Genomic DNA, 17,205 nt, shown 5'->3' with positions numbered 1-17,205 from the left:
TAACTTTATATTATTTTTCTTTTTTCTTTTTTTCTTTTTTTTTCTGTATGTAGCCTTGGCTGTCCTGGAACTCACTCTGTAGATCTGTAGATCAGGTTGGCCTTGAACTCAGAGATCTCCCTGCCTCTACCTCCAGAGTGTTGGGACTAAAGGTGCTTACAACCATCACCTGACTTTTCCCCTCTCTTTGTAAATCTGGAAACATCCAACCATTGTATAAATCTTTATCCTTTTTTCTCCATCTGAAAATACCCAAGCATTTTAACATATATAAATATACACTATATATATATATAAAATCTTTCATTGTTAAAATAATTTATTTTTATATAATTTAAAATTTTTATTTACTTTTTCTTCTTATTAAGAGTTGTCATCAAAAAGACAAGTTTTTGGTTTTTTAATTATAGGAGCATAAAGGAATAGTAAAAATCAATTTTAAAACCAGTAACAACATGGTACTTTTGAATTTGTTTTCTCCCTGGCACCTGTTTGTGAGTTTTGCCTACCTCAGGAGGAATCCCATTAACTTTAGAAAAAGGCAAGGCCTGATTTCTACATTCAAAACACTTAGAGGCCTAGTCAGAATTTGTATTTTCCTAAGTCAATGAATGAATGTCTCATTATTATCTATCCCTTTACAGCTTGTTATAGAAGGTTAGTATAGTCCATAAAGTTCTTCTTAGGCTTTGACGTATTAGAGGAAGAAGCCCATGAGTGTGTTTTAAGATCAGGAACTTTTGTTTGTTGGTATGTCTATTTGATTACTTACTTACAGCACGGTGGCAGAGCCCGTGAGCCTATTAGGAGCATCTATTGGTATTTTATTAATCAATTGAGAGCTGATAAGAAATTGACTCCTAGCTTTGAAACTTTTATGTTTAGGATATAAATGGACTAGGCAGGCAGCCTTGGTGGAGGAGCTGACAGAGCCCTGTTTGCTGCAGGTTCAAGAGCAGGTAGCAGGACTTTTGAACTGTCTAATAAAGATGGAGCCTGGGACAAGGGGGTCCCACAGGAATGATACACACATGACATGCCCAAAGATTAGTCCATTCACTGAATTCCTCAGCACGTAGTGTGTGAGTGTGTGCCGTTCCACTCACAGTGTGAATATGGGGCATATAGCCATGCAAACAATAGTAAGTCTATTTATACTTTTTGATTATGCCAAAATTTACTTCAAATAGATTCTCTTCGTGCCTCTCAGTCCTAAGAGAGCCTTCCATCACATGGGGAGGTGAGAGAACGTTTCCAGTTTCTACGGTAGATTCTAAGGTAGATTCTAAGGTAGTTTCTAAGGTAGTTTCTAAGTAGATTGCTCTTGAACTACATCCTGTTTCCAACTCAGCTGTCAGTGTTGTTCCTTTAAGCTGATGATATGATTGGTCAGTCTAATGTAAAATACCAGAGTTTTAGAGTACATGATTATAAGATCACCCCACAGTCTAACTTTAGGAGGGAAGACCTGATGCTTTAACCCAAAGATTACCTGTCTCGGTAAGGTGAAAAGTTGGTAGAGGTTGCAAAAACAGTTCTCTGGACAGACTGTGCTTTAGGGCCACAGAGGTCATCTCTAAGAACATGTAGAACCATGGAGGTCACCATGAGATCGCTGCCATCTGTGTGTCAGCTGTCTCCACAATGCTCACAGTGAACACAAGGTGGTCACTATGAAGTTTGGGTTTCTGAAATGAAGTGAATCTCTAAACACATTCTAGTTAGTAGGGTGTCTTTGACATGAAACGACCTTGTTTTTATAGGAAAGAGTACAAAAACACATCCTAGGAACAATGGGAATTTCTGATGTCTTTGTAAGGCTTTCTTGAACGACAATAAGATTGTTTCTGTAGTTCTTTCTCAGCATCCTGAGACACAATTACCTATGAAGAAGGCATTTAGCACCTAGTTTAGGTCAATTATGGTAAGCTACTGAGATCAAGGACCCACCAAGAGATATGGAAGACTCTTCAGCACTCTGCATAGTTTCTCAGTTCACCACTGATGGCGGTGCTCAGTGCCTGGAGGAAAAGGGATTTAGAGGAGGGGAGAGAGAGGACTGTGGAAGATGGCACAAGAAATCATGTCACAGAGTGTCACAAGGACACCGTGAAAGGGAGATGGTAATGGTCAAGTCCAAGCTATCAACAGAAACATCATAGAGGTGTTTAAACTCTGGCAAACCAGAAGAAAAGTGTGATGATGGTTGACAGCATCAATGGCCCGTGAAGAGGCCTTGCTGGTGATGAGCAACTTCACAGACAGTAGCTTTTGATTTATCCAAGCAACTGGGTTGATATATGGCTCCATTCAATGTTTTCTGTGAAGTATGACTGGCATTGTTTTGGACACTCACATCTATGAAATGGCTAGCCAGATACATAAAGATTTGATTTAATATAAAGAGGGAAGGGAAGAGAAAGGGAAGGGAGGGAGAGAGATAGAGAGAGAGGGAAGATTAATGAGTAGCTGCCTCACAAACATACATTGAAGAGTAAATGGGTGAAGCAAGTTCATGTACGTCCAGTTCACTAACCTAGTGAAGCCAGTCTGGATGGAAGCACAGGCCAGAGTTCCATACTTCTCTGCCCCATTCTAGGCAAAGAACCCTCTGTGCCGCCCCTTCTCTCAGGATAACCTGACAAGGACTGTTTTCTTGAAGTCTATGCAGAAAACTGTGGGAACCTTTAGAATCAGGGAAACGGGCAGGCAGGATGACTCATCAGGTAAATGCGCTTGCTACCAAGCCTGAAACCTCTTAAGCCTGATCCCTGGAACCCTCATGGTGAAAGGAGAATGGACTCCTGCAAGTTTCCCTTTGACTTACTTACCCACACATGCAATCCCAAGTAAGTGCACGCGTGCACATGCACACAAACACACACACACACACACACACACACACACGCACGCACGCACGCACGCACGCACGTACGCGCGCGCACACAGACAGTAAGTTAATCAATCAATTGATCAATACAATTTTAAAAAAAGAATCAGCGACCCAGATAAGCTTAGTACATTACCTCCATTATACCTGATCCTATTGCCGTACAAAAGGTCAGTGGTGGGCCATGTGCTAAAGAGCCCTCCCTTCCTCTCTCGCTCAGCACACATTTCAGCATCATTTTATAACAGCTGAATGAGAAAGTGGAGTGGTTTTGTGTTACCTCCTGAGTCATCCTGTTTCTCCAGCCCTATGCCATTCAGGTTTTTCTGGTTGTTACTCCTGCCCTTCGTTTTCCTGAAGCTTGTCTCCCCTTCATTAGAGTGGGTATGTCTGAGAGGCCAGGCCTAAGTTGTTTGCATTTAGAAGCATGGGAAACTTTTCCAAGCATTTAATTTAGACAATTACGTATGCATACTAGGAAGCCGAACTTCACAAGAGGAAAGGGAGGCTTTCGTGTTGCTGCTTTGAAAGTTAACCTCCTAAAAGTTTGCAGTTGCACTGTTAGAAATCTAAAGTTGGCCACAGAGTGCTTCTTTAAAATAACAATCGAGCTAGAAAGAAAAACAACACAAGAGAAACTGGCGGCAACATTTTCTGTTGCTCCACCCAAACACAGGTTTGTAGAGTACAGATACATGCTTTCTTCCAGGACTTAGTTTCATAAATCATCAGCAGAGTCAGTTCTGCTTCGATACATCCGTTCTCTTACTGAAGGACCAGAAGGACCATGGAGGAACACACAGTGGCACTGAAGTAAGAGTCACTCCCTGCCAAGGACCTGGAACATGTCCAGATGACGGATTTTCAACGATAATTTCAGTTCTTAGGTGCCAGTCCTGGGAACCCGGACCATAAAATTCCCAGAGGAAGTAATGACCTAGAAAACCCAAGCCAGAGACACCCTCTCATGAAGCATGGCTGCACTGTCCAAAGGTTAATGGTCACATCCTTTTTCTTTTGTTCTAACTAAGTTGTTAAAGAGCATTTTAACATTCCTTAGGTCGCCAGTCGTGTCCCTTGTGAGTCATCTTTCCACACCCTGTGACCACATGTCACCTTTGCAGTTTTTGAGGCACATGCAGAGACCGAACACCTTCTGTCTTTCATCAGCCTCTCATTGCCTCCTTTTGAGCATGAAGTAACCTTTGCTCCATACTTGATGTTCTTACTCCAATATGAAAATCAGTTCTCGTCAAGTGAGAATAATGGAAATGAACATGAAGCCGAGCCTGTCTCCAGTCTTCCCTTCAGAAATACTTGAGTGGTTGATTTTAGGTTCTACTATGAAGCCAGTGCTCTCCAAACCACCCGCTCTTCCGTAGCCTCTTCTGTTGATTCCTTTTACCTATAGATCAGCAACACCAATCTTCTTGCGACTTTCCCAGATTCAAGCCGCTTTCCACCCAAGAGAAGATTTGTTTTGTTTTGTTTTTTTCCATCTTGATTGCCGCCTGAGCTCTCTCTTTCTTCCCTGGAAAAGTCTGGCTCTCTGCGCGACATCTACATCAGGTTAGGAAGGTCCTCCCGACTCATTCACAATACCCTAAAACATTTCACCTTAGCATACACCACAGCCTTCGCTCAATTACCGCTTGAGTAATTGCATTTAAAAAATATGTGTCTCTATAAGACTGTTAGTTCTAAGGGTTAGTAATTATGTCTTACATAAGGGAAATTTTTCTGTGACTCCATCTTGGCTGGTTTGTAAAATGTGTAGGAACAGTAATAATCATATATGAAAATAGGACCAGAGGACAATACATCTTAGCTGCCATGATGAATGCTTTTGACTTCATCCTAAGGTTACTAACAATGCCGCTAATGTCTATGTGTGAACTGATCAGATGTGTTTTAAAGAATAAATCTGGCCACAGATGGTGGGGCTCAAATGGTAGATGGGACATCAACCATTGCTATTGTAGACTATAAGACATGGTCACATGTTCCCTGTGTCCTGGCACATCCCCTTTGCAAAGTAATTATGCCACTATTTTTATCCCAAAATTTAGAGTTAAAATGTGGTAGTGAGACATGATCTAGCCAGTGAAATATTACCAACTGTGATGCTGTAGAGGTTTCAAAACTGCCTGCTTATTGGGGATTGCCTAGCAACCTGAAGCTTCCATATGATATAACTCTCCAAAACAATGATTCCCTACCTCAATCAGGCCTTAAATTTCCACCACCTTGTTCACATGGGAAGCACAGGTATTTATCTGGTACAGTCTAGGACACCAAGGGGTTTACACTGGAGTCTAGAGGGCGGGGGAGGAGCAGCCATAGCTGCTTAAACAGGATATCCTAATGCTCTCAGGACTTTACCTTGAACACTATTCTGTAAATTTAATGGAGCAATGAGTGAACAGTTAACCCAGGGAGCTAACCAGCTCTATTGACATCTTTACCAGACTGAGGAGGAAGAACAAATATGTTCACCACATGGAACAGGGAGCAAGTATGTTAGAGAGTGTGGTCAGTATAACCAGGTCCATAAGTTCAAGAAAATATGTACAAGTTACTTTACAACATCTGCTTTGTAAAGAGGTCATTCAAATAAAATTTTGTTATAATTATTGTTTTTCCTAAAAAATTCTTTTCAAGAATTTGCTATTATTGTCATTTCTATCTAAGCCTTATCCCCAGGGCACATTGTACACAGTTAATGGAACTGAACAGATATTTATTTCTGGGCACGTTGCACACAGATAATAGAACCTAACAGGTATTTTATTTTCTTTAATTGTCAGTTTCAATCACTCTAAAACTATGATGATTTTATGAAATTGAATTTGACTCTTGATTTTTCTCTGTGTCCTTTAGTGAATTATGAACTTACTGACCAATCTAATACCTAATTCTCAGTCAGAAGACTTTCGGTATGTCTCTTAAACACATGCACACACACACTACCCCACTTGTAGAGCCACAGTAAGTTAGTCTCTGAATGGAATTATTGCTCTATAATATTTCTGTGTTCTCTGCAATGAAACATAAAGAAGCCTCCAAAACACACATTAGACACACACACACACACACACACACAGACATACACACAGATGTACACACACATGCAAAGATACACACAGACACAGAGAGAGAGATATGCACAGACACATACAGATACATACACACAGACACACACAGAGATACAGACACACAGAAATGCACACAGAGACAGAGACACACACAGATGCATAGGCCACACAGACAGACAAAGACAGATACACACACAGACATACACACAGAGAGATAAACATATACAGACACACAAACACACACATACACACTGAAAGCATCCTTTTTATAAGCAGGTACAAAGCCAGCCTGCTCTTAGGGAAACATTCTATGAGTAGTTCTAGTGATTCTGTGCTCATTAACTTACTCTTTTCTAGACATAATCAGGGAAGATGTATTTCACAATATCAAACATGACCTGAATTTTTATTTTCTCTCAAGATTAATCTCATCTCCAACCATCTATGGTACTCCACAAACATATAACTTATGATAGCCTTGAGATGGTTATACAAAATTGTTATTTAGAAAATATTTATTATTAAAGAAACAAGGTCTTATTTTATTGTCCAGACTTGCTGTGAATTTCTGGGTGCAAGTTACTCTCCCATCTCAGCCTCGTGAGTCCTTCCCAGATGAGCACTTTTCCTTCACCCACTGATGTCATCTGCTAGGGTTTCCTCACCTGGAATGGGTGTTCCTCTTCCTTACGTAAATAGACCATAAACCACAACAACACCATCCAACAACATACATATAAACTTCGTTCTTCTCTTAGGAAAATTAAAAAATGACAGAGAAACCTAATAGGTGCTTTTAAATCAAATTTATTATTTCTTCTGTCTCATCACCGTGTACAAACCTTGCCTCCATGCGTATTCACTTTGTTTCATACATAAAATATAATTGAAAATAGTACTTGGATGTGCAACTGTGTTCGCAGCAATGCTTCGTCTGCTGCCCTCTGAGTAATGTGCAGACGTCCACTAATGCTAATAAAGGCTTGTTAATATCCAGGGAAGTTCCAGCCCAAGGCAGGTGAAGATCCACATGAAGGACAGGCAGGACAGGATGTGCGTGTGCGGTTTCCACTAGCAACCTAGGCAAAAAGTGCAGCTTCTGAGCTAAGGTGTTGTACAGGTGTTTAATGCAACAGCCCATTCCCAGTCCCATCACTCAATGCAGTTCTTACTTTTTGAGCATGAATGTAATCCTGAGCATGTGATTAAAAGACCACAATTTGCAAAAGGAAGATTGCGCGACTCAGGTAGACCAGCGGTTTATTGGACCTGAAATCAGAGGAAGAAAATGACCCATACTGCTTGCTAAGCTGCTGTGTGATTTGAAGTGTAACATGGGACTTATACTGGGAGCACTCTGAATAAAAAAGTAGTAGTTGCTTCCAGTGTGTTTCTTTTTCTTCAGAACATCCTAGTATTCATTGCTCTCCCTTCAGCCACTGGGGACTTTTCCAGACTTTTCCATAATACATCTATACTGGGAAGGGGTGCAATTGTGGGAATATAGAAATTTTCAAACCTAGTTGTGCCTCTGTCAAAGAGGAGAGGGATGAGTCCCTGCATCCCATCTTCCAGTTATGACCAATTTCATATCTTTTAGAGTTAGTTAAGTGAAATTGTTAGATCAGAGATCCTCTAAGGGTCTCCTCCCCAAATCAGCTCACATCATCCTGTAGGCTGACAGACTCACTCTCTCAAGGCCAGCCATGCTATGCTAACCTGCAGTGCTCAGAGACTCTCTCTCTCCTCTCCCCCCTCCCATAACTGTGAGCAAGCCCAGCAGCCCTTGATGTCCAGACTTGGGACAACCTTGAAATACGCTTAAGACCTTCCTGCCTTGTGGCTCCTGGCACATGGCACACAAGCTAAATCAAATGAACGTGTTCCCACTTTAGGGCTCCAGATGACTACCTATAGCTGTGTGAGTAATGTTAGCCCAGCTTCCGTTCTGTAAGCCTACTTTTTTCTACAAGTTATAGCATGAATGTCAGGCAATCACATTGATCATAGCTTATTGCTTTTGTTCATATAAATCTGAAGTGTTTATAAGTGAAATTGAGTATGTCCTTTTGTATCTACTATAGATATCAAAGAAAAAAGTGTGTGTGTGTGTGTGTGTGTGTGTGCGCGCGTGTGCATGCTCACGCACATGCGCTCATGCGTGTGTGTTCAATATAGCCTACTTCATCTTATAAATGATTGGAGGTTTATGGAACCATGTTGATAATAAGGAAATAGACTTAAAAGATGGTATTCTTAGACACACTTAAACGAAATGTTCTGTCTCCTCAGCTGTTAAGGAGAAAGCCAGCTTCATCACTCCAGTGCCAGGAGGTGTGGGACCCATGACTGTCGCCATGCTTCTGAGGAACACGCTGCTGGCTGCTAAGAGCATCACTTACTAGATCGCGCAGATCTAGCATCAAAATGGACAATGGGGCTTATTTATTTGACATCAGGCAGAGCTATTTCTATTTTACTACAAAGCTATTTATTTCTACATTGTATTTATTTTTTCATCAGTGGACTCATCATGGAACTAATTATTTACACAACCTTTTGAATTTCTTGCCAATAGATTTTGAGTTTTAAGAAAAAAAAAACCAAACAATTCCAACGATAAGTTTGGTAACAATTCTTTATGAGTATTTGTTCATAATGTTAAAACAAATGAAGAATTCATATTAAATAAATATATTTTTGACATACCCTAAATATCACACACAGTATGTTTTTGAACACTGTTTTATCCGCCAAATGGGTGCCATGTAAATTGTAATTTGTTATAACCGTGATTTTTTTAAATATAGTTCATTATTCTAGGTTGTCTGTTGAAAAAGAGCTTATCTGTTAGGAGGAAGACAGAATGTTGAGAATGAAGTCTTCATCTCAGCTATCTCCCAGCATCCCACACAGCAATCCTATGGAAAAATTGACGTTTTAGTTAAAAATGAAACTATTTAGGCAAAAGTCACCATGCTACTTGGAAAACTAAAACTTGATGACTTGGTGTAGTACAAGGACATATGTGTTAGGTGCCACATCACTGAGTTCACTGGTGTGGGATAAGACCGTGTGTGTTAGGGTTTCACACTGTTCATTTCTCTTCACTACTGATAATAGAAATTCTCAAAGCAAATGAATGCACATAGTTAAATGAGAGTGATCTTCCCCAAAGTGTCAACCAAACACAGTGCTGATGCTGCGTGACTGACTATGCCATTAAAGAACTGTCATATGTTTTTTCATGGAATAGAAATCTGATAGAATCATATGTTTTCATTTTACTAAAATTGAATCCTGAGATATAACTAAATGCTAGTCTTTGTGCAGACATTTCTTCTCTTTTCCAGGATAGCAATTAGTTTCTAACAACAGATGCTGTGTTTCTAATACAATTGAAATTGGGAAATATGTGTGACTGTTAAAGGTTATTAATGACTAGATCCATATAATTGGTACTGAGGTTTCATGCCCAGATCCCAATATGTTTGTGTACTAATAATGGTCCTTGTTCAATGCATGTGTTTATCAGTGTGCCTCTTGATCCTCTGTGTGAAAATAGACTAGCTGTTTATAACTAGTGTTTTAACTGTCCAATAAAAGCATTTTGATGAAGAATTACAGCTATGTTCTTTTATTAAGATAGCTCTCATTTTTTGGTGGTGGTGGTGGTGTATGTGTTGGGGGTATGAGAGAGAGAGAGAGAGAGAGAGAGAGAGAGAGAGAGAGAGAGAGAGAGAGAGAGAGAGAGAGAGATCAGGCTTGGCACAAGTACCTCTACCCCCTGAGAGGTCTTGCTGTCCATGTTAGCTGTTCATTTACTATATTCTGGGGAAAATGAATTGAGTTTCTCAAACATGAAAGGACAGTAAAATGTGTTCTACAGTGAGTCCAGACCAGGTGGTCAAGTATTCCTGACAAAACTCTAAATACAGTTTGCAGGCAAACATTTTAGAAAGAGCATGGTTTTAAATAAATTTTAATGGAGCCTGGGTTTCAAAAAATGCCCAAAGATGCATAAATACAGGTACTATAAAAATACAAGTACTATAGTTATGAATGTTCCCCTGCCCAGTGAGATGAAAAGGATTATTTTGGTATATTATTTATTAGGGATCATTCTTCCCAGAGACTAACCAAAAAGAAAATTTCTGATGCTTCTTTAAATTGAAAAGGAATACTTTCATCAAAACAAGTACAGTGGAGTCAACAGAGTAAAGGAGACAAATTGACTTTGTCTCTACACAAAGCAAAGCCACATAGGGATTTATAAACGGAGTCACCGAGATGGCGAAACCAACACATGAGGAATTACTAAGAGGGATATATTTAGATATCAAGAAAGGGGAAGTTCTTGTGACATGATTTGTTAATTTTCTTGGTAACAGCAGGCCAGAGACTTTGACATCAATGTAATGCATGGGAAAAAGGAACTGCATCACCACTAAATACAAAGTATGGGATGGAGTTGTCATGACCTGAGTTAGCAAGATTCTCTGCTGCAACTGAACTTAGTTGCCTGAGATATAGTCTTTGTCAACAAGGGGGCTCAGATGAGTAAAGCCAAGTATATAGTGAAGACAGGAGTATTTTTCCATACATAAGAGACAAAATAGCCGGGCGGTGGTGGCGCACGTCTTTAATCCCAGCACTCGGGAGGCAGAGGCAGGCGGATCTCTGAGTTCGAGGCCAGCCTGGTCTACAAGAGCTAGCTCCAGGACAGGCTCTAGAAACTACAGGGAAACCCTGTCTTGAAAAACCAAAAAAAAGAGAGACAAAATTAGCTGAATGGTATAACTCTGTGCAGGGATATTTGGAGTCTAAACTCGAGGAGAAGTGTGAAGAAACACTATTTTTCACATACTGTCTTCAGAGAAGCTTAAAGAATTGATGAACATGGGTATATGCCCAAGAGTGGTATGGCTGAGGTAGGTTAATTCCCAATTTTCTGAGATACCACCATAGTGATTTCCCACCATAGTTTGCATTCCCATTAGCAATGGAGGAGTGTTCCCCTTACTCCACATCCTCTCCAGCATTAGCTATCATTGGTGTTTTTGATCTTAGCCATTATGACTGCTGTAAGATGGTATCTCAGAGTCATTTTGATTTGCATTTCCCTGATGGCTAAGGATGTTAAACATTTCCCTAAGTGTCTTTTGGCTATTTGAGATTCTTCTGTTTAGAATTCTCTGTTTAGATATGTACCCCATTTTAAATTGGATTATTTGGAAATTTGATGTCTAATTTTTTGAGTTCTTTATATATTTTGAAGAATTGTCCAGCATTATTTGCAATAGCCAGAACCTAGAAATAGCCTAGATGTGTCTCTACAAAAGAATGGATAAAGAAAATCTGGTACATTTACACAATGGAGTACTACTCAGCAGTAAAAAACAATGACATCTTGAAATTTGCCTGCAAACAGGTGGAACTAGAAAAAGCCATCCTGAGTGAGATAACGCAGGCCTAGAAAGATGAATATGGTATGTACTCATTCTAAATGGATACTAACTATAAAGGATAATGAGCCTATTGTCCATGACCCTAGAAAAGCTGTTACACAGAGAGAATTTGTTAGAGGAGGGGGCCACTTGTTTGTTCCTGGCTGCTTAGCCCTGAAATAATCACACAGAAACTATATTAATTAAATCACTGCTTGGTCCATTAGCTCTAGCTTCTTATTGGCTAACTCTTACATATTAATTTAACCCATTTTTATTAATCTGTGTATTGCCACGACTGTGACTTACTGGCTAAAGTTCTGTCTGGCTCCTGTGGGGCCACATGGCTTCTCTCTGATCCACCTTCTTCCTTCCAGCATTCTGTTTAGTTTCCCCACCTAGCTCTGTTTCCCTATAGCTCTGCTATAGGCCCAAAGTAGTTTATTAACCAATGATATTCACAGCATACAGAGGGGAATCACACATCAAGAAGCTAAGTAACATGGTGAACCCTAAGGGAAACATATACATTCCCCTGGGAAGGGGAAATAGACAAGGTGATGTGGGATTCTCCTCTGTATGCTGTGATTATCATTAATGAATACAGAAACTGCTTTGGACCTATAGCAGGGAAGAACTTAGCTAGGTGAGGAAAGCTAAACTGAATGCTGGGAGAAAGGAGTCAGAGCCAGAGAGAAGCCATGTGACACCCTGCCCATCAGAGATGGAACTTTAGTCAGTAAGTCAAAGCCACATGGTGATACACGGATTAATAGAAATGGGTTAAGTTAAAATGTAAGAGTTAGCCAATAAGAAGCTAGAGCTAATGGGCCGAGCAGTGATTTAATTAATACAGTTTCTGAGTGGTTATTTTGGGGCTAAGCAGATGGGAAACAAACAGGTAGCCTTCCTTACAACAGACAAGGTCTCCTGACAAAATTGGGAGCATGGGGGTGGAGGAAAAGGGAGGGCAGAAGATGAAGAGGAGAGCAGAAGGGGAGTGGGAGGAGAACTTGAAGGAACAGGATGGTCCAGATGGGGGAAGGACAGAGATTGAGAGCTGGGAAAGAGATATTTTGATTTATGGAGCCATTATGGGGCTAGCAAGAAACCTGGCACTAGAGAAATTCCAAGGAATCCACAAGGATGACCCCAGCTAAGACCCTAAGCAAAGTGGAGAGGGTGCCCAAACTTGTCTTGCACTGTAGTCAGACTAATGACTATCTCAAATGCCACCATAGAACCTTCATCCAGCAACTGATGGAGACAGGGGCAGAGACCCACAGTAGAGTACTGGGTTGAGCTCCCAAAGTCCAGAAGAGTGGGAGCCGTCAGAATATGAGCAAAGAGGTCAAAACCATGATGGAGACACCCACTAAAACAGTCTACTTGAGTGAATGGGAGGTCACCAACTCTGGCCAAATAGGGAAGGAGCCAGCAGAAGACCAAGCTAGAACCTCTGAATGGGGGTTACAGTTGTATGGCTGGGGCAGATTGCGGGACACTGGCAATGGCACCAGGATTTGTCCCTGCTGATTGTACTGGCTTTTTAGAATCCTTTCTCTTTGAATGGATACCTTGCTCAGCCTGGGTATAATGTGGAGGGTCTTGGTGCTTCCTTGGAGCAATGTGCCTTACCATCTCAGGGGAGTGGATGGAGGGTGGGTTGGGAGGGAGTGGAAGCTGGGATTGGTATGTAAAATGAAAAAAGATATTTTGTTTCCATTTTTTTAAAAATAGAATGAAGAAAAAGAATTGATGGAAGTAGTATTATAACACAAGAAAACATTAAATAGAATTTAAAAAAATCAGTCAGATGAAATGAAAGGAGAATGGTGGAAATCAGAAGAGACCACGAGAAGCAGGAAAGAAGATGGCATTTATCAAATGAAGAGCCAGAAGATATCATCATTAGCATACGGAAGTTAAAGGGAGTTGACTTGGGAGAAGAGATAATAAATTCAATTTAAGACACGTTGAGTGTGAGGCAATGACATAATGCACAAGCGATAGTTATGAAGTAATACAAATCCTGGAAAGGGGTGGATGTTCATGGCTACCAGAGGAAATATAGGATGCAACAGCGCATACTGGCAACTACATTCTTAGGCTTGGAGGTCACTGTCTGCCTTGACTCTTTTACCCCATTCAGTGACTATAGATATTGGTTACTTGAACAGCTATTGTGTGCTAAAGATTTCCTCTCAATCTTTTTGTCTTTTCTCTGTCTTAACCATCTCTATGGTAGGTAAGGAAAATGACCCTCCTAGTTACTAAAGTGCTTGGCTAAGGGTAGAGATCACATCACTGCCTATAAAAATCCTACTTATTAAGATTCATTCCAAATGAAATTTTGTAATGAAAATTTGAGTTCCGCTTCTCAACTGCCACAGCCCTCTGTGCTGGTAACCATGGAAGCTGGCCCTTTCTACCAGGTTACACATGCATGTCCCCTGGCTGAAGGTCAGGAAGCATGCACTGTCTATACGTTTGCTTCCACAAATAGCATTCTGCACAGCCCCATGTTATGATCGTAGGAGACTTCTGGTACCTTATGAGTGAATCGAGAAACGTCAACAAAATTCAAAAGAATTACAGGGCAAGTATAGAGGGACCAATGAGACTCACAAATATTTCCTTCTGACAACAAGCTATAAGTTCTCAGTGAAAGACCAACAAAACAAAAAGACCTGAAAGTGCCAAAACAGAAAGAAATGGAAGAATAAACTTCTAGAGGTCCTTATGACTAGAGGAGAGATGAATGCTCTAAAAATAAGCATGGCATGAGGGAAAAGTGACAGTGGAGGGCCCCTTCTCTTTCTTAACTCTGATTTGCTTTGGTGTGTATTAGCAACAAATGAAGATGCCATCGACTGCATCTTGCAATACACAGCTCTCTACCCTTCAAAGATGGGACAAAGGACTTTGTGGTAAGAGGGTTGAAGTGACTTTCATATGGAGAGTGGTATTGGATCCATCAGTACAGACCCCAGAGAAAAAGCAGCAGGTAAACTCCCGAGAGTTGTTGCCTGGTGTAAAGTGGAAGCCAGGTTGGCAGAGGGTGTCTCAGTGTGGCCTAGGTGACAGTGGGAACTCCTCTGGGAGTTAGTCACCAATCTCTAATCTCTGATCTCTGATGTGGAATATTCCTTTACACTGTAAAATGTGTCACTGTGATTGGCTTGATAAAGAGCTGAATGGCCGATAGGTAGGCAAGCGTATAGGCAGGACTTCTGGACAGAAAGTTATGAGAGGAAGAAAGGTGGAGTCGCCAGCCAGAATTTGAGATAGCAGGATGGGCAGTACATAGTGAAGGTAACTGAGCCATGTAAAGAGCACAGACTTAAAAATATGATTTACCTAACGTTATAAGAGCTAGTGGGACAAGCCTAAGCTAAGGCTAAGCTTTCATAATTAATAATAAGTCTCTGTGTCATTTTGCATAAGTTGGAGGCCCAAAGAAAAGCCCAGCTACACTGATATGAGTGAAAAATGTTTGTTCCTTTGCTATTTACATTCTTATAATAAAGGAAATGTATTTAAAATTTGACTGTGGGAGTTAAGGGGCTTCCTCCGTGATTGCTACAGCCACTTGTGTCAGGGGACACTGTAATTGAAGCTTTCTCTGCCCCATCCTGCAGCCACTTAACTAAAAAAATCACTCAGATACTTAATATCAAGTTACAAAATGCTTGGTTGAAGAGCTCAGACTCATTACTAAGCAGCTTCTTACTTTTAAATTAAACCCATTCCTATTCATCTATGTTTTGCCACGTGTCTTATGGTTTTACCTGTAGTGTAATACAATCGTGTTCCTCTGGAGACTTGTTGGCATCTCTCTCAGCTCTGCCCCTCCTTGTTTGAGTTCTCAGTTTGATTGTTCCACCTAACCTTATCCTGCTTGGCTATTGGTCAAACAGCTTTTATTATTAACCAATGAGAGAATACATATCGCAGCATACAGAAAGATCATCCCACAGCAGGACACAGCTGGAAGAGTAGGAAGGGCTTCTGAGTGAGCCAGCAGACACAAATGAAACAGTAGGAAGGGCTTCGAGGAAGGATTTGAAAATGAGAATAAAGTCCTATCTGATGCATGTTTGTTGGCATGTGACTTGAGTCTTTTTTCTCTTCTCTCTTCCCACTTTCTCCTTTCCTCTCCCTTACTCTACTACCCTTCTTTTTCTTGTGTACTAGGGACTGAGTTCCGGTCCTCACTTCTGTAATCACTCCCTCAATGATTCAGTTATACCCTCCACTCTAGTCAAATCTTATGATCCTCCATTCATCCTTGTTATCTAAGGTTTCTTTCTTTTTAAGTCTAGTTAGACTTTAAGTTGCTCTGGTAAATATCATGAACAAAGGCCAGCCTGGGAAGCAAAGAGTTTATTCTGCTTGTATGTCATAGGTCACAGTTCTCCACACTGAGGGAAATCAGGGCAAAACGTGAGTCAGGAACCTTGAATCAGGAACTAAGGCAGGTTACCAAGGAATAATTCTTGTTACTGGCTTACTCCCAATGGCTTGCTCAGCTTGCTTTGCTACACAGTCCAGGACCACCTTCCCAGGGGCGACACCATCCACAATAAGCAGAGCCCTCTCGTGTCCATCATTAATCAAGAAAATGCTCCACAGACATGCCTGCAGAACTGTCTGATGGAGGCAATTCTCAGTGGAGATTCTCTCTTTCCAGAGAGAATTCTTGCGTTCTTAACGCAACGCGAAGTTTGTGTTGTTGACAAAAATCTAACCAGCACCAACATGATATCTCCACTGAACCTGGGAATTACCAATTCACGTAGAATGGTTTGCAGCAAGCCCTAAGAACCTTCCTGCTTCTTCCTCCCCAAGCGCTGAGGCTTTCCAAGTGTGTCCACCACCCCTTGATAGTCCGTGGGTGGAATATTCAGGATCCAAACTGGGGTCGGCACAATTACATGGGCAGCACGTTACCAACTGAGCCATCTCCCAGTCTCCCTAGTTAATTGTTCTTACAAAGATAGCCATTGTGAATCTATAACTCAGTCTTAGGAATGAAGATATCTGGGCCAGGTGTATTTGACACTGTTTTGAGAACTTGCTTACTTGCTTAATATGTGATGATTTCTGAGTTTGATTTTTTTTTTCTCTCTCTCTCTCTCCCCTCCTCTCTCTCTCTCTCTCTCTCTCTCTCTCTCTCTCTCTCTCTCTCTCTCTCACACACACACACACACACAGTGGAGGAGGGGAGCTTTCCAGAAATTTTGAAAGACTTGTGATAGTATTTTTAATCCATAGTAAATTTGTGTCTTAATTCTCCACAAGGTGCTAGAGGAGATTCTTATCTATAATTCAACTATTAATTTCTTGTGAAAAATAAGCCAGAATTTGATGTGTACTACGGAGTTCTCTAAGATCCTAAAGCTAGAGAGAGCTACAGGGTGTAGATATGTTTAGAGGAAGCCAAGTGGGACATACCCTTTCAGCTTTAAATGATGACACTTGTGGTAAGTGATTGCCCAAGCTGTAATGGTTACAACAAGCTCGGGCTGGTGTGCGTGATTTCTAAAGCCCAAATTCTTATTGTGAATATAGAAAGGGATCCTTTCTGATAAATATCATTGCTTGATTCATATAATAACCCACCTTGGACAAGATTTCAAGGCTCAGAGAATATGAGCAAATGAAATTCCAAGCATAAAAATCACACATTTTCAGTAAACCCTGCTCGTAAATATTCAAAAGTAATTTGGGGGCACATGAGAATTTTCAAGCAGCCACCTACAGTTTTAAA

At 40.7% G+C, this 17,205-nt stretch overlaps 1 protein-coding gene across 1 annotated transcript in view; it reads left to right on the top strand.

The window, feature by feature from the left end:
- Mthfd2l (methylenetetrahydrofolate dehydrogenase (NADP+ dependent) 2 like) overlaps positions 1–9,606 on the top strand; it is an 84,763-nt gene extending 75,157 nt beyond the window's left edge. The window contains exon 8 of the mRNA XM_038331291.1: positions 8,278–9,606. Within this exon, the coding sequence (XP_038187219.1) occupies positions 8,278–8,390 (113 nt within the window). The 3' untranslated portion in view covers positions 8,391–9,606. The remainder of the gene's footprint in view (positions 1–8,277) is intronic.
- The last annotated feature ends 7,599 nt before the right edge of the window (positions 9,607–17,205 follow it).

The sequence above is a fragment of the Arvicola amphibius genome, chromosome 1 (assembly GCF_903992535.2).
Source record: "Arvicola amphibius chromosome 1, mArvAmp1.2, whole genome shotgun sequence".
Lineage (NCBI taxonomy): Eukaryota > Metazoa > Chordata > Mammalia > Rodentia > Cricetidae > Arvicola > Arvicola amphibius.
The sequence above is the reverse complement of the archived record's forward strand: the minus strand, read 5'-3'. Positions and strand labels throughout refer to the sequence as shown.